Consider the following 23,973-nt stretch of genomic DNA (forward strand, 5'->3'; position numbering starts at 1 on the left):
CAAATCATGAGAGAAAAAATAACTTCATAACAAGATACTTCTCTCAGGCACACACATCACACTGATGATAGCTTCCGAACCATCTTCAAAATTATCCTTTAAGCTTTGTTGGGAATGGGGAGAAAACATTATTCTCACTCCCTGTGGCAGAATTGTCGACTTTTTTTACAAACAGTGTTTAATATGCTCACTACGCTGAACCATAACTAACTACAAATGCTCACAACTTTGTGTGAGAAAGCTGACCCCATCTAAAATGTTAACATATCTCTTCTTTTTCAGAAATATTGATAAGTAAATAAGACAAAGAAATGTGGCTCAACACAGGAGCAACCTTCCTCATTTTTCTATTTTTTTAAGTAGTTTTCTGAATTCCAATGAAAGAATTTTCTTAGGCTCAAGAAATAATAAACTTAATCTAAACAACTTATTAACTATGAACGTTATATTTTTGCCTGAAAGTTCTTACACTTCTAGAACTACCCATTTATAAGGGTAGAACCTACAGTAAATGAAATAATGGCCACCCAAAGATATTAGGTCCTAACCTCTGGAGCCTGTAAACGTTATAAGGGAAAAGGGTCTTTGCAGATTTGGATAAATTAAGGATCTTGAGATGAGGGGATTATCCTGGATTTTCTCGTAGACTTTAATTCTGATCACATATGTCCTTAAAAGGGAAAAGCAGAGAGAGATTGATACAGGCAGAAGAGGCAGAGAGAGATTGATACGGGCAGAAGAGACTGATACAGGCAGTGTGGCCAGAGATAGAGATCAGAGTGATGTGGCCACAAGCCAGGTAATGCCTGCAGCCACCATAAACTGGAAAAGGCAAGGAACAGGCTCTCCCATAGAGCATCCAGAGGGAGCGTGGAATTGCTGACATGGTGATTTCTGCCCAGTGATACTGATTTTGTCTTCTGGCCTCCAGATATATGTGAGAATAAATTTCTGCTCTTTTAAGTATTATACTAAGGTTGCCACCAAGCAACTCTGAGAAAACCAGTACCCCATCCTTGCAAACATATAAGAGGAGGATTACACTTTTTATGCTGAACAGACCAGACTAGTCTGTCACCAGACAAGTCACAAGTTAGATGGAAAAATGTCACTTTTCCTGAAGCTATGGAAATTTTGATTTGGGTAGAAAGAAGAAACAAATGTCTAAGTTGGTGACTTAGAGGGAGCTTTTTGCCAAATGCTCTATGGAGAATGTGGTTTCTTACAGATAACTTTCCAGGCAACCTCCTCATCCAAGGAATTTTTTTCTTCAATAATTACTTCTGAAAATTAATTACAAAAGCAATATATGTTCATTGTTGAAACTTTATGAAAAGCAAAAAATAAGAAAATCAAAAGTTCTACCTATAATCTCACTATCCAGGGATCATTTCTGTTCATATCATAGTGTGATCCTTCTATTATGAATATTTGCATATAATTATTTTATTTTTATTTTATTTTACAAAAATAGGATCTAATAACACTTTGCAACCAGCTTTTTTAATTCATTTAATACATTATGAACATTTTCCTCATCAGCATAATTTCTATAACAAAAATTTTAATGGCTGCATGTTTTCCATAGTATTGTAGAGCAAAAATATTATAATTTCTTCCGTTTAGATTATTTTCCCACTTTTCGCTGATGAGTCTTTGCTGATTTCCGAAGAGTTTTTAAAGGCAAGAAGTAAAGTAGGCAGTGACATTACCAATTTGGAAATACAGGAGGATATCATCCTTGACATGATACGAAGGTTAAGCTTTAATGTCAAATCTGGTTCCCTAGAGTAAAATGGTCATGTTCAGCCACAGCCCTCACAGTGTGTGGGGCAGCAGGACACAAATAGTTTGAAGGTATAAGGATCCCCAGAGAACCCCTCAATGGGCCAAATCAATCATGGGAAAGATTAACCTCTTAAAGAAGTCTGCCATCCTACTCAACAAGCATTCAGGCAGAACGATAATCTACATTCTAAACACTTCTGTCAGCTGAAATCAAGACACTTCCCAGGATGAAATGATTTTAGCCATCATATAACAAAAGTGAGCTCATGAAGGATGAAGAACTTTGTTGAAGTCACCACTGCTGTCAGTGGGAAGACTAAAGTGTAGAATTCAAAGTCATAAGTTAGGACTCATGGCCAAGAAGTTTACATTGAAACCATAAATGAAATCCCTCCACATTGGTACCACAGCAGCAGCGTAAGTAGCCTGTATCTTGAACACACATACAGAGACCAATCCTAAAATAATGTACAGGGGCTTCAGCTGTCCCTAGAGTTATATCCATTTTTCCTCCTGATACTTCTGAGAGTTGAACAGCATGGTGAGGGGAGTGGGCAATGTGTGTAGGATGAAGAGGAAAGAAGGCTGAGGCGTGATTCAGTGCCCTGTGGGGAGGAAAGCGTCCTCTGGTTTTCCTAATGCTCCTTTCCCAGTGATTCTTCTTTCTCTCTACCGTCCTTAAGCTGCGTGATTACATAATCGTCCCTACTCACCAGGTCCTTGTAGAGATTAAATGTGTTAATCATGAAAAGCGCTCAGAACTGTGCTTGGTCTGCCCAGTCGTGCTCAGCGCGTTATTGTAATTGGTGCTCATATATTTCACCAAGTCTAAGGTGGCCACTGTTTTTCATGTTTTAACAATCCTAAGAATGAGACATGCGTTAGCATCAATGGCATCATAAAAGGATCGGTGACAGCATTTTTCTTTTATGGTGGTAAAACTGGAAGCGTCTTAGATTCAATGAATTCAGCATGAGACCTTCTCCTGCACAGGATGCTGAGATGTCTGAATCGTGGATTTAAGCCCTGAAGAGTGTGTGCATATAAACTGTGAACACCGTACCGGATTCTGCCAAAGAAAAGTCATTGAATAAATAAGCTCTCTGCAGTCAAAACAAAAAACCATGATTATATGTGTAAGTTTGTGTGTGGGCGTGCCTATCTCACTCCTTCCCCTTCTCCCGGCCCCACTCTCCTTGAGAACATCCTCAAGACATCCATGAAGCTCCAAATCCATTTAACGAGATGCCCTTTGGGTGTTGCCACTGGTCGCCCCAAAGACATCTCAAATTTCATAAGCTTGAACCCATTACCTCTTCTGAAACCCTGCCTCTCTTTCTCTACTCTAAACTGGACTAATGGGCTGCTACACAGAAACATCTTCCGTAAGAATTCAAGGGAATGGGCTGGGCCATAACACAGGAGGAAAAGCAGCCCTTGCCTTGCGACCTGAGGACACTGCATTTTCCTCAACCACCATTGCCCTACCCTGCAGAGTATATGTGTCTCCCTCAAGGTCATTAAGCCTGAAGAACTTTTTTGTAGTGGACACTTTTGTTCCCTCTCTAACATCTCCTGCTTTCTCCCCTCCTACTGGAATTTGCAGATTCAAAAGCAAATAAATGTTAATGATTTAAGTCAGTTCGAATTAGGCTTCCTGTTATTTCAACCCAAAGCATCCAACACCACTGTTCACCTTTGTGTCCCTATTAATAGCCTGGAACATCTTGAGGGTGTGCAATATATTCCTGTGGATGAAGAAAAAAATGAAAGAAAATCAGGAAGAAAGGAAGGGAGGAGGGAAGGGGGAAGGGAAGGAAAGAGAAAGAAAATTTACAAATCAACAGAGAATAAAAATTGCAGAAAGATAAAAGCTTGTTGATATGAGCTAACAGATGTTAGCTCATACCACCTTTCACCCTCCTCCATTTGGGGAGACAAGCAGAAGTGACTGTGCTTTGATTTGTTTACAGGGAACTCTGAGAAAGAATGAAGAGAAAATAAATTAGAATTAAATATCATCCACTCTGAATTTAGAGGAAAATAACCCATAAAGACCATGGGCCCAAATCTTATTTCATATATCACTATTTTTTGCTTTATTTGTATTCTGTCTTCATATCTAAATCAGAAACTTATTTTGCAAGGAGAAAGTCTCTATAATTGGCATAACTGAGTTCATACAATGTCCAAAATGACCTACACCAAAAAAGGGCTGCAAAATGCATTAAATGAGGATGACAAGATAATCAATGTTTCTCCCTTCTGTTAGTGTGTAAAAGTAATGGGCCTTTAGCTAAAGTGAGAAAATATAACTGTATTTCTAATGAAATACACAACTGATCAAATAAACACAAAATATAAGTATAGAAAATCGATACATATGATGCTAATTTTAAATATATTTAAATTCAAGCCAGGAGGTCTTATTAGATAAGTGGGGTTGCTGGAATCCACTTCTAAGACTGGCCATTTCACATGTGCATGAAATGGTGGGAGCTGAGGAAATTGAGGATCTCCTGCTACACCTTCAGTTCAGAAACTCTACTCTCTGCCCCTAAAACTGTAAATCAACCACATCCTTTCTGAGAGCTAAGGGGCCACGACTGGCACGCCTAAACACAGGAATCTCAAAGAGAGTAAAATAAAAATGGTCACGGTTTCTGAATCATTAACTCCTCCTTAGAGACTAGTTTGTTTGATGGTTTCTGCCCTCACAGTTGGGAAGAAGACAGCAAGGGCCTTAGATGCCAGGCCAAGTGCCTCACTCAGGAGGAGGTGAGATTTGGGAACCGGAGCATCACTTGGAGAGCAGGCCCAGGTGAGATGCTGGTGGGGCCCACAGGGAAGGGTGAAGGGACGGGGCAGCTGGACAGCTACCAAGCTGCAGAATGAAGGCAAAGGCACCCTCAGCATAAACAATAAGGGAATGGAAAGGGAGGGGATTGGAAAGAAACATCACATGCTTAACTAGCCCTATTCACCAGCAACTCCCAAAGCCTGCCTGGTGGCCAAAAGGAGCATCCCCTCTGGAGACCATCCCTCAAGACCTAGCTTAGGACCCTGGCTCAGCCCAGCGATGCTGAGAGGGTGTGGAGGAAGACAACCAGGTAAATCCAGAGTAAACGCAGACAGACCCAGACCCAAACAGGAGCCCTATGTAAATAACTTCTAATTTTCCTGCTTTTCCTTCTTATCTCTTTCCCCACACATCTTCCCTTGGTATTTCTCTTCCATGTTATTTCCCTTCTTAGAAATGACCACTAATCACAAACTTTATAAAAAGTTTTAAATAAAAGATAAATGTTGTAAGATGTCCCAAACCTCCGGTTATGTGTCAGTGTATTTGTTACAGCACTGCTGCTATTTTGCTTTAAAACTGTAAGCACCATGTAGCTGGGGACCATCTCTGTGGAATGGATGTTGTAGAGGGTCCACATGGCTGTACAGGAGCTCATTGGACATTTCATGATTTGTTCCATATATATTTGTTACAAAGCATATGACTTCTCATCGTAGACTGTCCTTTCTTTTTTAAAGACAACCAAATTTGAGAATCCAAGCAGTATATCTGGGATGAAATTATGATGCTGTGAGTACACTCTCCTGATCCTTCTGGCTTTTAGAAGCAAAGATAAGATTCTAATTCAGTTAAACAAGGTAAATCCTTGACTCTTGGACTTTTAGGTAAGAGGATGCCTGATATATAATGACCCAGGTTAAGGCCTATGAAAGAGGCAGAAACTGAAACCTGAAGAAGAGAAACTTGCTTAAATGCACATGACACAAACAGTCAACCAGTTTTAAGAGCTGTCTTTGGTCACTGAGAAGCAGTGGCCTCTAGTGGGAATGAGCACAGGCTGTGGAGCCAGAGTGATGAAATTCAAATCCAGGCTCTGCCAGTGACTCAATGGGGACCCTGGGACAGGCTGAGCCTCCCTGTGCCTCAACTAGCTCATCTGTGAAATGGGGCTACAGATGGCACTTGATCTGTTGAGGCATCCTGAGGACTAAATGGCTCAGTACCATGAAAAGTACATAGGCAAATGCTTACTTATTGTACTAATACATGTTAGCTTTTTACTAGCATCTATTTCTATAGTATTAATATTTTATTATGATTTTTATCATCATCAGATCACCATTTCATGAAGGCTTTGAGGCCTCTGGTGAGTAGGCCCAGAAGTGACTCAATCCAAAAAAGGACAAGCACTTCCTGTAGGACACGACACTGTACACCGTGCTGTCTGAAGGGTGCACATCTGATGCGAAAATGATAGAGCCCAATCTTTGCTTAGATGTCAGCTTCCTTGGTCAGCTGTGTGGCAAACCCAGTCTAACCCCCCCCCCAGTGCCAGCTGACCACACACACCATTTCCCCACATCTCCCACTTCCCTACTGTGTCTCCATTTACGTCACTTATGTTGCTCTGTCCACACCCTCCTCTCTGGTTCAGGTCCTCAACCTCAAAGCACGTCCAGGCGCCACTTTCATGTAAATTACACATGAAATCTAAAATGCAGGCTCTTGTTCCCACCAGTAAGCTGAGTGCCTGAATCAAAATCTTTGGAAAGAAGGTCCAGAAATCTGCCCTCCAGGGGTTTCTGTTACACATACCAGTATCGGAAGCACTCTCAATTTATCTGGGCACTCACCTCATGCCTCCTACTTGACTATTAATTGCTTTACTCACTCACAACACCTACTTCGATTCCTTTCACCGCAATTCTATGTACAGAGTAGGTTTTCAATGACTATTAATTAACTAAATGTTTGCTGACAAGCCAAAGCCACCTTAGGTTCCCATCATGTGAGGCAGGGGAAGACGGGCAAGATAAGCCATCGTCTCTGCTGCAAAATCAGACACAGCCTCTGATACTCTGAACAGCTCCAACAAGGGTCCTAATGGTATGCGGTGGATTGTACAGTTAAATAGCTCCACTCCAAAAAAAAAAAAAAAAAAGAAAGAAAGTGGCAGCAGTAGAGGAGAATGCACAAAGACCCAGCTGCCTGCAGCATGAATAGCCTGGCGGGGCCATCCCACCAGAACCCACGGAGAATACAGATCAGAGGGAAACGGGAAATCTGAGGACAGCCAGGGCCTCAACCTCGCCAACCATAACCCATTTTCAACTCCCCTTTCCTTTGCTTCCCCTCGCCTCTGTCCCTCCCCAAACCTAAAGTTATTCAGCACAACTTGAGAGCTGTAAGGCAAAAAGAACCGGCACTGTGTGGAAACGAAGGGTCCCGATGCTGGCTCTGCAGCTGGGCCCCGGCTACATTGTGCTCATTATTCCTGGCAGGCCTGAGCCCAGGAGGGAGATCCTTCTGCAGCTGGCATTTGGTGAGCTAAATTACTCGCAAGAATCAGAGAGGAAACACTGCACTTTGTTCCTGGGGATGATCTGGAAAAAAAAAAAAAAAAATGGCGGAGGCCTGAAGATTTTAAACAGAAATTTCAAGGCTCAAAAATCTACCTTTGTTTTGTTGTTTTGAAACCAAAGAATATGACTATGAACACAAAGGTGACATTGTCCCTGAGAATGAAAGGCTGTAACTCCAGGATGTTTGCAATTAAAATTTAAATATGTAAAGTGGATTATTGTACACAATTTGAAGAATGATACCTTAGAGGTTTTCTTCCTTGAAACAGAATCAAAAAGCTGGAAAGTACCTCAAGAAGTGTTGGCCCAGATCCCTGACTCCAGGATTATGATTATCTACACCTGGAATCTCCTCTTCAAGATTTCTAGGGCTGAAGAGGTCATAAATATTTTATAGCCCAGTGGAAGTGGTTTTCACGTTGAACACAGAAGTTCCTCCCTGTATCCCACTGAAATCATTGCTGATTTCCCTTTGTCCCCACAGACTGATGCCAGGGCAACCCTCACTCTCTTTGGCATTCCATCTCTTCTGAATTCCTTCAGAATTCAAATTCAAAAAGAATTCAAAAAGAATTCCTTCTATTTCTTTTTCAGCATCCCTCTAGAAGTAAAATAAATAAACCTGACCTAAAGCAGTACACAGAAAAAAATAAGTCTGGGAATCTTGAACCCTATATTCCTTGTCAGAAATATTATAGCTTTTATTATCCTAGCAAATATTTCTCTCTCTCTCTCTCTCTCTCTCTCTCTCTCTCTCTCTCTCACACACACACACACACACACACACACACACACACACACACACACACACACATACACATATCTCTTTTGTATCTGGATTGCATTGCTAGGTCTTTTTATTTTGTAATTGCATTTTCCCTCACAATTAAACATGCTCTCTAGACTTTATCAAACTTCTCCTTATACTGGTCCCTAATTGACTTCATCTTGCTTTTGAGGGACCATTTTTCCCAACAGGAACAGAATTCAAAATGACTTTAGGAAATCTCTAAAGGAAATATAAGCCAATTTGATTCCTTATCACTTTCAAATTTAATGAGTAGCTTTGTAATTCCTTTATATCACCAGTTCACCAAAAGCATTGCATACAATGGGACTGAATTCTGTGGGTCCACTCTCTCCCACTGAAGCAGAGCCACTGGCCACTTCTTTCTGGGAGCTGGAAGTTCAGCTTAGCAGAATTACCATTTAAAAACACTTTTTCAAATGGAGTCATATAACTCACTTGCCTAAATCCCTCTGATACTTACTTCTCCACAGTACTTAGAGCAAAATCTAAACTCCTTGCCATGACATCAAGGCTCCCTATAGCAGGATGCGCACCAGACTCCACTACAAACCACAACTTTCTCACCTTCCTAGTTCACTGGCCCATTGCTTTCTGTCTAAAATGCACGAGACCATTAGCCCTCCTGATCCTTTTGCCTGACATTCTTCTCCAAGTTCTTCACACACTGGCTTTCTCACCAGCCAATGTTTGTTCATCTGTGCTTATTCCTCCCTCCGCCTCCAACTAACAGTTAAGCCCCATAAAGATGCCGGGTGGGGTGTTGGTCTCAGTGCCTCCAGTGCTGGGCAGACACTGAGCACCCAGAGCACTTGTGGGATGAATGGACGTGTGTGAGGTTTTGTGCACACACTCAAGATTGCTGCAGGCTCCAATCTGACCACAGCTATGCAAGAACTGGGGAGGGGATGGAATACTGCAGCAGGAAAGATCAATGGATCTTTGCTTCCCTAACCTGGAGAGCAATAAGGAAAGGAGCATAGCTACAGGTTATAAAAGAAATCCACAAGCAAACATGCATTTTCCTGCCCGTTAATTTAATTTCACTACTCAAAACAAATTTCTGATGACAAAATATGCGTAAGACATATTTTCTTTGTTACCTCTAAACTGATGACTATATTCATCAACATATAAAAAAGAATATTGCGTGAGAAAGAAGCCAAAAGCTTACCAAAATTATGCATTACATTTCTGGTTTTCTTTCCACATCAGCATTATGGTTTACATAAATGAGAAACGTTTTTTAAACGTATTCTGAGGCATGAATATTGGCATAAATTTTGAGAGCTGAAGAAAAACAAAAATGTCAAAATTACCCCCAAAGGATTTGGAAGTACAACCATTGAGAAACTTGTTTTGTTTTTTGATCTTTAAGATATATTTTATTCAGACTGCAACTACAAAGGGAGTAATTATCATTAAGGACAGGACTATTCTTGTCAGGCGCAAAGTTCCATAGGGCTACAGAAAATATGGTGAGAGTTGAGAGCGGCGAGCTCTTTGTGGCGAAGCTCTCCAGGGAGCAGGAGACCAGCCAGCTACTCAGAAGGCTGCTGATCAGGGTTCTGAAGACCCTTGGGCAACACAGGGGTCGAAAAAAGGATGCACGCAGGGAGATGAGAAAATGGAGGCCAAGGGAGTGAGTTATCTGTCCAAGGTGACACAACGTACAATTGGCTGAGTCAGGATTTGATCCCAGACCCTGTGTTCTTCATCACTATGCTGAATTTCTTCCAATAAGACTCTTCTTAACACAGACTATGTCGGATACATACAGGAGCATGTTGCTGGCAATTAACATGGACCTGCTGGACTGTCAGATAAAACAGACCTTCAAATGGTGGAAGAGTTAAGACGCGGAGATCACCTTCCTCCCCACAAATACATCAAAAACACATCTACATGGGGAACAACTCCCACAGAACACCTACTGAACGCTGGCAGAAGACCTCAGACTTCCCAAAAGAGGAGGGGTGAAAACCAAAGCTGAACCCCAGGAGCTGTGCGAACAAAGAAGAGAAAGGGAAATTTCTCCATGTGGCATCAAGGAGCAGGGATTAAACCCCCAGAGTCAATTTGAGGTACCCTGCATCTGTGGAATACCTGAATAGACAACAAATCAACCCAAAACTGAGGCAGTGGACTTTGGGAGCAACTGTAGACTTGAGGATTCCTGTCAGCAACTGACGTGTTTCTGATTTTTATGTTTATCTTAGTATAGATTTTAGCACTTGTTATCATTGGTGGATTTGTTTATTGGTTTGGTTGCTCTCTGCTTTTTCTTTTCTAATTACTTTCTTATTTTTTTAACTATTTTTAAATTTTTCAATTGGATTATTTTATTCTATTTTATATTATTTATTTATTATTTTTAATTTTTTTTCTTTCTTTTTTTCTCCCTTTTCTTCTGAGCCATGTGGCTGACAAGGTCCTGGTGCTCTGGCTTGAGGTCAGGCCTGAGCCTCTGAGGTGGGAGAGCCAAGTTCAGGACATTGGACCACCAGAGACCTCCCAGCCGCATGTAGTATCAATTGGCGAGAGCTCTCTCAGAGATCTCCGTCTCAATGCTAAGACCCAGCTCCACTCAATGACAAGCAAGCTCCAGTGCTGGATATCCCATACCAAACAACTAGCAAGAAAGGAACACTATCCCACCCACTAGCAGAGAGGCTGCCTACAATCATAATAAGTTCACAGACACCACAAAACACACCACCGAACGTGCTCCTGCCCATCAGAAAGACAAAATCCATCCTCATCCACCAGAACACAGGCTCCATTTCCCTCTAGCAGGAAGGCTACAAAGCCCAATGAACCAACCTTACCCACTGGGGGCAGACACCAAAAACAACAAGAACTACGAACCTGCAGCCTACAAAAAGGAGACCCCAAACACAGTAAGTTAAGCAAAATGAAAAGACAGATAAATAAGCATCAGATGAAGAAGCAAAGTAAAAACCCACCAGACCAAATGAATGAAGGAAACAAGAAAAAGAATTCAGAGTAATGATAGTGAAGATGATCCAAAATCTTGGAAACGGAATGGAGAAAATACAAGAAACGTTTAAAAAGTACCTAGAAGAACTAAAGACCAAACAAACAATGATGAACAACACAATAAATGAAATTAAAAATTCTCTAGAAGGAATCAATAGCAGAATAACTGAGGCAGAAGAACAGATAAGTGACCTTGAAGATAAAATAGTGGAAATAACTACCACAGAGCAGAATAAAGAAAAAAGAATGAAAAGAACTGAGGACAGTCTCAGAGACCTCTGAGACAACATTAAATGCACCAATATTCAAATTCTAGGGGTCACAGAAGAAGAAGAGAAAAAGAAAGGGTCTGAGAAAATATTTGAAGAGATTATCATTGAAAACTTCCCTAATATGGTAAAGTAAACAGTCAGTCAAGTCCAGGAAGCGCAGAGTCCCATACAGGATAAATCCAAGGAGAAACATGCCAAGAGACATATTAATCAAACTATCAAAAATTAAATACAAAGAAAAAATATTAAAAGCAGAATGGGAAAAGCAACAAATAACATACAAGGCAATCCCCATAAAGTTAACAGCTGATCTTTCAGCAGAAACTCTGCAAGCCAAAAGGGAGTGGCAGGACATACATAAAGTGATGAAAGGGAAAAACACACAATCAAGATTACTATATCCAGCAAGGAACTCATTCAGATTTGACGGAGAAATTAAAATCTTTATGGCCAAGGAAACCTAAGAGAATTCAGCATCACCAAATCAGCTTTACAGAAATGCTAAAGGAACTTCTCTAGGCACGAAACAAAAGAGAGGGACAAAACTACAATAATAAACCCCAAACAATTAAGAAAATAGTAATAGGAATATACATATCGATAATTACCTTAAATGTAAATGGATTAAATGCTCCAACCAAAAGACACAGACTGGCTGAATGAATACAAAAACAAGACCTGTATATATGCTGTCTATAAGACAGCCACTTGAGACCTAGGGACACATACAGACTGAAAGTGAGGGGATGGAAAAAGGTATTCCATGCAAATGGAAGTCAAAAGAAAGCTGGAGTAGCAACTCTAATATCAGACTAAATAGACTTTAAAATAAAGACTATTACAAGAGACAAAGAAGGATGCTACATAATGATCAAGGGATCAATCCAAGAAGAAGGTATAACAATTGTAAATATTTATGCACCCAAGAAAGGAGCACCTAAATACATAAGGCAAATGCTAACAGCCAAAAAAAGGGATATCGACAGTAACACAATAGCAGTACGGGATGTTAACACCCCACTTTCACCAATGGAAAGGTCATCCAAAATGAAAATAAATAAGGAAACACAAGCTTCAAATGATACATTAAACAAAATGGACTTAATTGATATTTATAGAACATTCCATCCAAAAAAACAATGCAATTTCTCTCTCTTTTTTTTTTTTCTTTGCGGTACGTGGGCCTCTCACTGTTGTGGCCTCTCCCGTTGCTGAGCACAGGCTACGGATGCGCAGGCTCAGCAGCCATGGCTCATGGGCCCAACCGCTCAGCGGCATGTGGGATCCTCCCAGACCGGGGCACAAACCCGTGTCCCCTGCATCGGCAGGCGGACTCCCAACCACTGCGCCACCAGGGAAGCCCAACAGAACGCAATTTCTTCTCAAGTGCTCATGGAACATTCTCCAGGAGAGATCACACCTTGGGTCACAAATCAAGCCTTGGTGAATTTAAGAAAACTGAAATTGTATCAAGTATTTTTTCTGACCAAAACACTGTAAGACTAGATATCAATTACAGGAAAATAAACTGTAAAAAGTACAAACAGATGGAGGCTAAACAATATATTGCTAAATAACAAAGAGATCACTGAAGAAATGAAAGAGGAAATCAGAAAATACTTAAAAGAAAATGACAATGAAAACACGATGACCCAAAACCTATGGGATGCAGGAAAAGCAGTTCTAAAAGGGAAGTTTATAGCAGTACAATCCTACCTCAAGAAACCAGAAAAATCTCAAATAAACAACCTAATCTTACACCTAAAGCAATTAGAGAAAGAAGAACAAAAAATACCCAAAGTTAGCAGAGGGAAAGACATCATAAAACTCAGATCAGAAAGAAATAAAAAAGAAATGAAGGACATAATAGCAAACATCAATAAAACCAAAAGCTGGTTCTTTGAGAAGATAAACAAAACTGATAAACCATTAGCCAAACTCAGCAAGAAAAAAGGGAAAAGACTCAAATCAACAGAATTAGAAATGAAAAAGGAGAAGTAACAAATGACACTGCAGAAATACAAAGAATCATGAGACATTACTAAAAGCAACTCTATGCCAATTAAATGGACAGCCTGGAAGAAATGGACAAATTCTTAGAAGAGCACAAACTTCTGAGACTGAACCAGGAAGAAATAGAAAATAAAAACAGACCAATCACAAGCACTGAAATTGAGAATGTGATTAAAAAATCTTCCAAAAAACAAAAGCCCAGGACCAGATGGCTTCACGGACAAATTCTATCAAACATTTAGAGAAGAGCTAACACCTATCCTTCTCAAACTCTTCCAAATATAGCAGACAGAGGAACACTCCCAAACTCATTCTACGAGACCACCATCACCGTGATAACAAAACCAGACAAAGATCTCACACAAAAAGAGAACTACAGACCAATAACACTGATGAACATAGATGCAAAATCCTCAAAAAAATACTAGCAAACAGAATCCAACAGCACATGAAAAGGATCATACACCATGATCAAGTGGGGTTTATCCCAGGAATGCAAGGATTCTTCAATATATGCAAATCAATCAATATGATAAACCATGTTAAAAAACTGAAGGATAAAAGCCATATGATAATCTCAATACATGCAGAGAAAGCTTCTGACAAAATTCAACACCCATTTATCATAAAAACTCTCCAGAAAGTAGGCATAAAGGGAACTTACCTCAATGTAATAAAGGCCATATACGACAAACCACAGCCAACACTGTTCTCAATGGTGAAAAACTGAAACCATTTCCACTAAAATCAGGAACAAGACAAGGATTCCCACCTTTACCACTATTATTCAACATAGTTTTGGAAGTTTTAGCCACAGCAATCAGAGAAGAAAAAGAAATAAAAGGAACCCAATTTGGAGAAGAAAAGTAAAGCTGTCACTGTTTGCAGATGACATGATACTATACATAGAGAATCCTAAACATGCTAGCAGAAAACTACTAGAGCTAATCAATAAATTTGGTAAAGTAGCAGGATACAAAATTAATGCACAGAAATCTTCTGCATTCCTATACACTAATGATGAAAAATCTGAAAGAGAAATTAAGGAAATACTCCCAACAAAAAAATAAAATACCTAAGAATAAACCCACATAAGGAGACAAAAGACCTGTATGCAGAAAACAATAAGACACTGATGAAAGAAACTAAAGATGATACAGACAGATGGAGAGACATACCATGTTTTTGGATTGGAACGATCAACATTGTGAAAATGACTATACTACCCAAAGCAATCTACAGATTCAATGCAATCCCTGTCAAACTACCAATGGCATTTTTCACAGAACTAGAACAAAAAAATGTCACAATATGTATGGAACCACAAAAGACCCCGGATAGCCAAAGCAATGCTGAGAAAGAAAAACGGAGCTGGAGGAATCAGGCTCCCTGACTTCAGACTATACTACAAAGCTACAGTAATCAAGACAGTATGGCACTGGCACAAAACCAGAAATATAGATCAATGGAACAGGATAGAAAGCCCAGAGATAAACCCATGCACATATGGTCATCTTACATTTGATGAAGGAGGCAAGAATATACAGTTGAGAAAAGACAGCCTTTTCAATAAGTGGTGCTAGGAAAACTGGACATGTAAGAAAACATGTAAAAGAATGAAATTAGAACACCACCTAACACCATACACAAAAATAAACTCAAAATGGATTAAAGACCTAAATGTTAGGCCAGACACTATAAAACTCTTAGAGGAAAACACAGGAAGAACAGTCTTTGACATAAATCACAGCAAGATCTTTTTTGACCCACCTCCTAGAAAAATGGAAATAAAAACAAAAATATACAAATGGGACCAAATGAAACTTAAATGCTTTTGCACAGCAAAGAAAACCATAAACAACATGAAAAGACAACCCTCAGAATGGGAGAAAATATTTGCAAATGAAGCAACTGACAAAGGATTAATCTCCAAAATATACAAGCAGCTCATGCAGCTCAACAGCTAAAAAACAAACAACCCAATCCAAAAATGGGCAGAAGATCTAAATAGACATTTCTCCAAAGAAGATATACAGATCGCCAACAAACACATGAAAGGATGCTCAACATCACTAATCATTAGAGAAATGCAAATCAAAGCTACAATGCAGTACCCCCTCACACCAGTCAGAATGGCCATCATCAAAAAAATCTAGAAACAACAAATGCTGGAGAGGGTGTGGAGAAAAGGGAGCCCTCTTGCACTGTTGGTGCAAATGTAAATTGATGCAGCCAGTATGGAGTACAGTATGGAGGTTCCTTGAAAAACTAAAAATAGAACTACCGTATGACCCAGCAATCCCACTACTGGGCATATACCCTGAGAAAACCATAATTCAAAAAGAGTCATGTACCACAATGTTCATTGCAGCTCTATTTACAATAGCAGGAGATGGAAGCAACCTAAGTGTCCATCGACAGATGAATGGATAAAGAAGATGTGACATATATATTCAATGGATTATTACTCCGCCATGAAAAGAAATGAAATTGAGTTATTTGTAGTGAGGTCGATGGACCTAGAATCTGTCATACAGAGTGAGAAAGAGAAAAACAAATACCGTATGCAAACACATATATATGGAATCTAAAAAAAATAATGGTTCTGATGAATGATTCTGGAATAAAGACGCAGACGTAGAGAATGAATTTGAGTACATGGGGAGAGGAAAGGGTAAGCTGGGACCAAGTGAGAGAGTGGCATGGACATAGATATACTACCAAATGTAAAATAGATAGCTAGTGGGAAGCAGCTGCATCCTACGGGGAGATCAGCTCGGTGCTTTGTGACCACCTAGAGGGGTTGTGTAGGGAGTGTGGGAAGGAGACGCAAGAGGGAGGCGATGTGGGTATATACGTATACATATAGCTGACTCACTTTGTTATGCAGCAGAAAGTAACACAACATTGTAAAGCAATTATACTCCAATAAAGATGGTAAAAAAAAAAAAAAAGAAACTATGGCGAGATTACTATTTCATTCACACACACCAAACTTATGTCTTTATGTGAACCCCAAAATGACGAAGAGTGCTATATCATCAAGAAAAATAGAGCAGGGTATGGATTCAGACTACCATCACTCAATGAGCTTATTCTGTTAGTCGTTTGATATTTTCATTCCTAAAAAAGTTATCACTTTGAACAAGAGCCTTAGGGGTATACATCCTTTTGTCTGCCCCACCAGGAGGTTCCCTGATGGCCATGTGCCTCATACCTTGCAGCCACTGTGAGTTCTGGTCTTCATCAGGGGCGTGGTGGTGCACAGCTCGATGGCCTCAGGCTCATGGAAAATGACTGCTGGCAGAGGTTCCTTTTTCAGTGTTAGGACATTCAACTTAGACTTCAGCATGGTCTGAAAGTGCTGGAAAGCAGAAAAAAAAAACAAACAAACAGAGTTAACTCATTTGGAATTATACAGGGTGCAACTGTACAGCAAACCCAGTAGCAAAATCTTTGTTTTATGAATTCTGTTTTACTAGAGCAGGCCAAAAGTTATCGAGTGAAATAGAAGGAAAAAACTGTCAGGATACCACCAAAATGAAACTGTGAGAGACAGCCAACCCCTACACAGATGCCATGAAAACATGGGGCAGTGGTAGCATCACCAGGACCTTGCTCTGAGAGGTTCTTCCAAGGTGATACGTATAGATGAGATTCTAGACATGTAATCCATGCTGAATTCAGCAAAATAAGTGAAGATGTTGGGAAGGGGATGTTACAGGAGATACTTTGGGGAAAGTCTAGAGGTAATGAAAAAGGAGCAGAGCTGATGAAAAACACACACACAGGACTTCTGTTTTCTGCCTTCTCTACTTCTGCCACGCACTGGCTGTAGAACTTTAGAAAATTCACTGTTTCTCAATGGACCATTTTATCTGCTGCCCCAGGCCAGGACTCTAAGTAAATATTCATTCTATATGCAACTCCTGTTGGCACTAGTTTTGAAATATGCCCAGAATCCAGCCATGTTTAATCACCACTATCTATCTATATACCCAATCCAGGCACCATCATTGTTTGGTCTATTATAGCAGCTTCCAAACTAATCCTGCCATTTCCAACCTTGCCACACAGCAGCCAAAGGGGATCCTTCTAAAATCCCACCATGGCTGTCACCCTTCTGCCAAAAGTCTCCCAAGTCTTCCCCTCTTCTCACTGAAAACTTCTAAGTCCTTACTTTGGCCTTCAAGCCCATGCATGATTCAGGGACCCAAAGTGGCTCTAACCTCATTTTCCATCCATTATCCTCCCATTTACTTGGGTCCAGTAAATGGTGAATGATAAATTCATGTCAATAATCTAAAATTAAAAAATTTTTTTAAACTTAGAACAGGATTCAACAGCAAATTAAAAAAAAAAAAAAAAAAGGAAGAAAAACCACCATGATTCCAGAGAGAGATTCATGGAAGAAAAGAAAAAGCTTTATTGTCAGTACTTTTAATGGCACTTTTTTCTACTTTTTGAATGGAGGACATTGATTTTCATTTTATACTGGGCCCCACAAATTACGTAGCTAAGTTTGGTACACATAAATTCTCATTACTGTCTAGTCCCTTCCCCTGCTTTATTATTCTTATTACTACTTATCACCACTATGAAGTGTATTTTATTGTCTTTCACTGTCCACTAGAATATAAGTGCCATATAAACAGAAGCTGTTTGAATCAATGAAGTCTCCCAAGTACCTAAAACATCACCTGAAACCTCACAGATGTCCAAGGAGTATTTGTGGAAGGTAATGCAGGTAATAAAGTGAAAGAAAAATACACAGCACGAATATAAAAATAATGATCTCTAAACCAGGGTTCATGAAGTTTACCTGCTCACTACTTTATCCAACTTGATCCTTCTGGACCTGCTATGGTTTGTGAAACAAACACAGTACTGAAAGAAGTGAATGATGACATATACACACAAGTACATTCACCTAAATATAAATCACCAAAAACAGTTCCCATACAATTCAATAGAAAGGCAGCAGAGGTTTTGAAATCTGTATCAGGATTTCAAGGCCTGCATTTCACAAGTCCACACAGAATCTACTAGAACTCCTACTGACCACTTTGACGATCAGTTTTACATGTCAACTTGGCTAGGCTACCATGCTCAGATATTCAATCAAACACTAATCTAGGTACTGCCATGAAGGTACTTTGTGAATGTGGTTAAAGTCCATAATCAGTTGAATGGAAGCAAGGGAGATTATTTTAGATAATCTGGGTGGGCCCGATTAAATCAATTTACAGGCTTTAATAGGTGAGCTGAGGCTTCCCTGAAGAAGAAATTCCACCTGTGAATAGCTATTTCAGTCTATGTCAGAGTTCCAGCCCACCCTTCCTGACAGCCTGCCCTAAGGATTTCAAACTTGCTTGGCCAGCCCCTACAATCACATAAGCCAACTCCTTGAAGAAACCTCTTAATATATATCTCCTAGTACTTCTGTCTTTCTGACTTAACCCTAACTGATAAAGCCACGTTTTAGAATACAAAGTTGCCAGCTCTGATATTTTTTAAATGGGAGAGAGACTTGCACTTAGGTCTCCCAAAAATTAGTGATTTGCAGTTTTTTAAATATAAGGAAATCTTCGTATTAATTGCATAAATGCAAGTCTTTATATTAATCTGGAAGTTTCTATCTTTGCTCTTAACTGATTTCAGTCCAAGAGGGTGCAGGTTTAGGGTTGCAAAGTGGTCTGGGAAGAGCAACAGAGATCACTGGGAGGGACGCTGAAGTTAGTTTGCCTCTGTGAGCAACTATCTGGAGCTATGGGATGAAGACGATAAAGGGAGAGGGGCTCAGAAGACAGAGTAATGAGTAAGTGGGAACACTCTCCCTCGGCTGCCATTTTGCTGGCACTCTATGAGAGGTACATGAAATTAAAGCTCAACTCAGCCTGACTCGTGCCACACAGGAAGGTCCCAAAGACGGCACTAGAAGTGGCCCTGTTCTCACGCGGGTTGGACAAGCAAACTGCCCAGAAGTTCTGACACTGTCTTCCTGTCCCCGCTGTAATTCCTGTCAGAACCAAATGGTTCAATTACTAGGCACACAGAGAAACTGGAAGTTACAGATGGGCACATGTAAGGCACCCTTGCCTGGGAGCTAAGTAAAAGAAATAAGCTTAGGGATAGGAAAATAAGGGAGTTCAAATTCCAACTTCAACACAGTGTGTGGTGTAACCTCAACTACATAATTCTACAGAGTTTGGGCATCTCCAGCCAGGTAGATAGCTGCCCTGTAATCACTCACCAATCCAACCATCCACCTTTACTCAACAACCCCACTCAGCCAGCACTGTGAGAGGCACAGCTGGAACAGAAATAAAATGTGAACCTCTGCTTGAAAGATTTCTCACAATCAGTAGAGACTGTGAAATCAAATGACAACAATTCTACATGAGAAGTTCCTTACAAGAGCTAAAGAAAAAGGCTAAGACAATATTTGAAAGTGAAATAGAGAAAGTTTTTTTTTAATGTCTTTAAAACATTAAAGAAAAAAAGTGTTTTTTTTTCTTTAATGGCATTGTCTTTTTTGTCCACTGTGAAAGGATGAAAGTAAAGAGGGAAATAAAATGTAGATTATGTGATGAATTATTGAGTCTACAATAATACGTACTTTTTTTTTTTCGGTATGTGGGCCTCTCACTGTTGTGGCCTCTCCCATTATGGAGCATAGGCTACAACACATACTTTTACAGAAAATTAACATTTTTATGTAACTCTGGGTCTGTCTTGTAAACCTTCAGTGGTCGAAGTGTAATAGCTAAAGCTGCTTCTGATAAGAACACTCTTCTGCCCCCCCCTTAGGGAAACTTCTATACTACCATATGCTGCTTTGTGAAATGGGGCTGTCATTCATAATTCCCCACCCCCTAACACTGGGAAAGAATACGTGACACAGGCTGACCATCTGAGTACCGCCATGTACCTGGCCAAAGGAATTGGTTCAGATGAAACTCAAGATTGCCTGAACAGAATCACCTGGGAGGTTCATATGTAGGTTTGCTAAAAGGGGGTAAAGAGTTCAGAGCTGCTGCTGACCTTGTCTTCCCACGAGGTCCGTCTGTGAAGGATAAGACCACACAGAGACAACAGGAGAGCTTAGAAATGGAAAGTCACAGATGACAAAGCTGAGCCCCTGGATCCAGCTGCATCTGACTCAGATCTATACACAGACTTACTGACAGAATGAACCAATACAGTGCCTTTTATGCTTAAGTGAGCTTGAGTTAGGTGTCTGATCCTAAAAATTCAGAGTCTCACCAATACAAAACTACTTTTTAATAAAAAATCATCTGTAAAAATAAAACGGAGATAAAAATTTTAAAAGGACCTCATAAATGTTAATCTGCACAAATAAATAGCAGCATTATCTTTAAAAAAAAAAAAAAAAAAGGAGGGCTTCCCTGGTGGCACAGTGGTCCAGAGTCCGCCTGCCGATGCAGGGGACACAGGTTCGTGACCCCGTCCAGGAAGATCCCACTTGCCGCGGAGCGGCTGGGCCCGTGAGTCACGGCCGCTGAGCCTGCGCGTCTGGAGCCTGTGCTCCGCAACGGGAGAGGCCACAGCGGTGATAGGCCCGCGTATCGCAAAAAAAAAAAAAAAAAAAAATAGTGAATCTTGCACTTAGTTATTTGAATAGGCTGAGCCGTAATGACCAAGCACCAAATAATAATCCAAAGAAAGTATTATAGTCGCTAGGTTATTAGTATTTAAGACAAAGCTCTCTGAGCTACTGCCAAAATAAGATGAATCCCAAGTCTCAAGAGACAGTCAAATACTGTACCTGCAATAATACACAATCCCTGCTGAGTAGCCAAGATCCATTTGCTATAACCAACTCTGTCAGAACTGCATGGCCTTATACTTCCTGGGCCTCAGTTTTCTCATCTGTCAACTTTAAAATGCTTGTTATGACCAGTCAAAAATAATATCACTTGTTCTTTGCATGGACATACAAGTGCAATAAAGATAATGCGACCTCAAATAACATAATCCAGTAGCATCATAAAAAGGCAACACAAGAGCAATCTAATAGAGTAGCTTGGAAAAGCTACAGTCCCCAAATGACGGATGCACAGGGTTCCGTAAAGAAAATGTGTTATTCATTCTTAAAGAAGGGACGTGAATAGTGTTGTAGAAAATTAGGGCACTGCCTAGGACAAATTAAACAAAGCTCTGCTTTCTACATTTGGTGCTTTATGTGCGATCCTAAAATAGAGCCTCTAAATCAAGCCCCATTATGCAGATGGGGTAATCGCCATGCCCTGTATAATTTTACAGTTGGCGCTTCCTACTCCTATTCAGACATTAATCTCTGACAGTTTAGCAGGCAGAGATTTACATATTTTACCAATTCAAATCCAGTGTATCTCACCTTTGTATTGATTCTGTATCCAAAATACAGAACTTCTTTGGAAGGCAAATCCTGCCTCCTCTTTTTCTAAGATAACTGGAACACTGTCTTCACACAAATTAGAGGGAAGGCATTAAAGGTTTTAATCCCTGGCTCATCTTTGCATTTTGAAGGCTAAAATGGTCAGTTTTAACTTGCAAATTACTGATTCAGTAATGCCCTAATCAAGCTTCAAAAATATTGCAAATGTTCTCAAGAGAACTGCAAGGAACAAGTGGGTGAATGGAATTAATGGAAAAATACTCAGTACCCCAAACAAATGTTAATTTGTACAAGTGTACAAAAATGAGTAGGGCTTTGACTTTCTATGAATAATCATTTTATTACTTTAGGGTTCTGTAAGAATTAGTAGAACTCAGTTGTGGTTTCCTTACATTGTATACCACTTGTCTTTTAAAATAACAAGTGTATTCAGGCCCCACATATGAATAAAGAAACAGGTATGATGACTTTTGTGTCCTTTAATAAATTAGATCTAATAAGCTTTTGCTTATATTTAATGTATATTCTCAGATTTCTGCTTTTAAATATTTATTCTAGCACTTTTACCAAAAAAATCCCATAAAAATGAGAAAAATATTTTGTTAAATAAACAGCAAATGATTTGTTAGATGATTAGGAGTAATTACGTGAGTGAATAAAAGAAAATTTTACTTAAATTCAACTTTCATTTAAACACATTTTAGTGCAAAGGTTTTGTTTATTAGTTTTTGTCCTTTTTAAAAGTAAAGCAGGGTTGGATAATCTCCCCAAATCTAGTAGGCATATACAAAATTGCACTATTTTATTTCAAGAATTAAATTTTTAATGCAATTTGTATTGATCTGGTATTTCAAGAAAAGAAAGACACACACCAATTTGGCATGAAGCTTCTTGCTGCAAATTATCCTAGTAACTGCCATATTCAAAAAAGTTACAGCTTAAAGGCCTACATCCAGATATTCATAAATTTAAAAGACTGTCTATATCTATTAAACTGATAGCTATTATTAAACTAACTTAAAATACTCATGTTCACACACCCATATTTATTCATGCAGTTTTAATTATGGAAGATTTCTTTTGAACATCACAGATTCTCTAAAGAGATTATGTGGGAGAAGCATAAAAATAACTCCATGCCCACAGAGTATGCAAAAAGCCCCCAAGGCTTGTGAAAGACTCACTCAGGGGAGTGTGTGTATATGTGTTTGTGTGTATCTACTTATTTATTTTTTGTTACTGATCTGAAATACATACATATGCACATACACACACAAAAAATACCTATGTGCTGTATCCCTAGCTTCAGTGGTTTCTGTAATTTTCTAAACTATTTTTGTATATGTTAACAGTTAAACAATTTATTGTTGAACACAGGTTGCAAGCTCACAGGCTAAAGGCATACTTGGCCTGTAAATAAGTTTTATTTGATTCACAGACTGCTTTATGATCAAAATTTGAAATAGTATTCAAAAACTGAGATACATATGATTAAAATTTGCATTTCTACTTCTCTTGAAAGATCAGAATATCTACAAAAGCAACTTGCATTCCCTCAGGGCAACATGAGCTCCAGCTGGTTGTTGCAAATGCCCTTATTTACTTAGGCGTTTTCCTCTGCAATTCACCATGGTCCCTCCTTCCCCCAGTGCCAGATTTCCCTTCTATACTAAAGACCAGTGGGACTACCCTGGTGGCTCAACGGTTAGGGATCCGCCTGCCAATGCAGGGGACACGGGTTCAATCCCTGGTCCGGGAAGATCCCACATGCCGCAAAGCAACTAAGCCCAGGTGCCACAACAACTGAGCCTGTGCTCTAGAGCCCACAAGCCACAACTACTGAAGCCCTTGAGCCCTAGAGCCTGTGCGCTGCAACTACTGAGACCATGCGCCGCAACTACCGAGCCCATGTGCTGCCTGCATGCCTAGAGCCCATGCTCCACAACAAGAGAAGCCACCACAATGAGAAGCCTGCACACTGCAATGAAGAGTAGCCCCCGCTCGCCACAACTAGGGATAGCCCATGTGCAGCAACGAAGACCCAACGCAGCCAAAAATAAAAAATAAATAAATAAAGACCAGTGACTATTTATGCCTTACCAACCTCACTCCTATACTTGCTTGACCCTTACAGGCATTGAATTTGCAACCGCTGAAGGAAAACGACAAATGGTAGGAGCACAGAACAAAAATTCCACCCACTCATGAAAAAAATTCAAGTACAGTTGAATTAACTCATACCTATATTTAAATTATGAATATTCAACTAACAGAGTGTGAGTGAATGATAGAGAGAAGTATTAATA

At 39.8% G+C, this 23,973-nt stretch overlaps 1 protein-coding gene across 1 annotated transcript in view; it reads right to left on the reverse strand.

Moving 5' to 3' along the window:
* The window catches only part of PID1 (phosphotyrosine interaction domain containing 1), a 262,811-nt gene that overhangs the window by 127,173 nt on the left and 111,665 nt on the right, over positions 1 to 23,973 (reverse strand). The window contains exon 2 of the mRNA XM_007453260.1: positions 16,484 to 16,630. Coding sequence (XP_007453322.1) covers positions 16,484 to 16,630 — 147 coding nt within the window. The remainder of the gene's footprint in view (positions 1 to 16,483; positions 16,631 to 23,973) is intronic.

The sequence above is a fragment of the Lipotes vexillifer genome, unplaced genomic scaffold, assembly GCF_000442215.2.
Source record: "Lipotes vexillifer unplaced genomic scaffold, Lipotes_vexillifer_v1.1 scaffold471, whole genome shotgun sequence".
Lineage (NCBI taxonomy): Eukaryota > Metazoa > Chordata > Mammalia > Artiodactyla > Lipotidae > Lipotes > Lipotes vexillifer.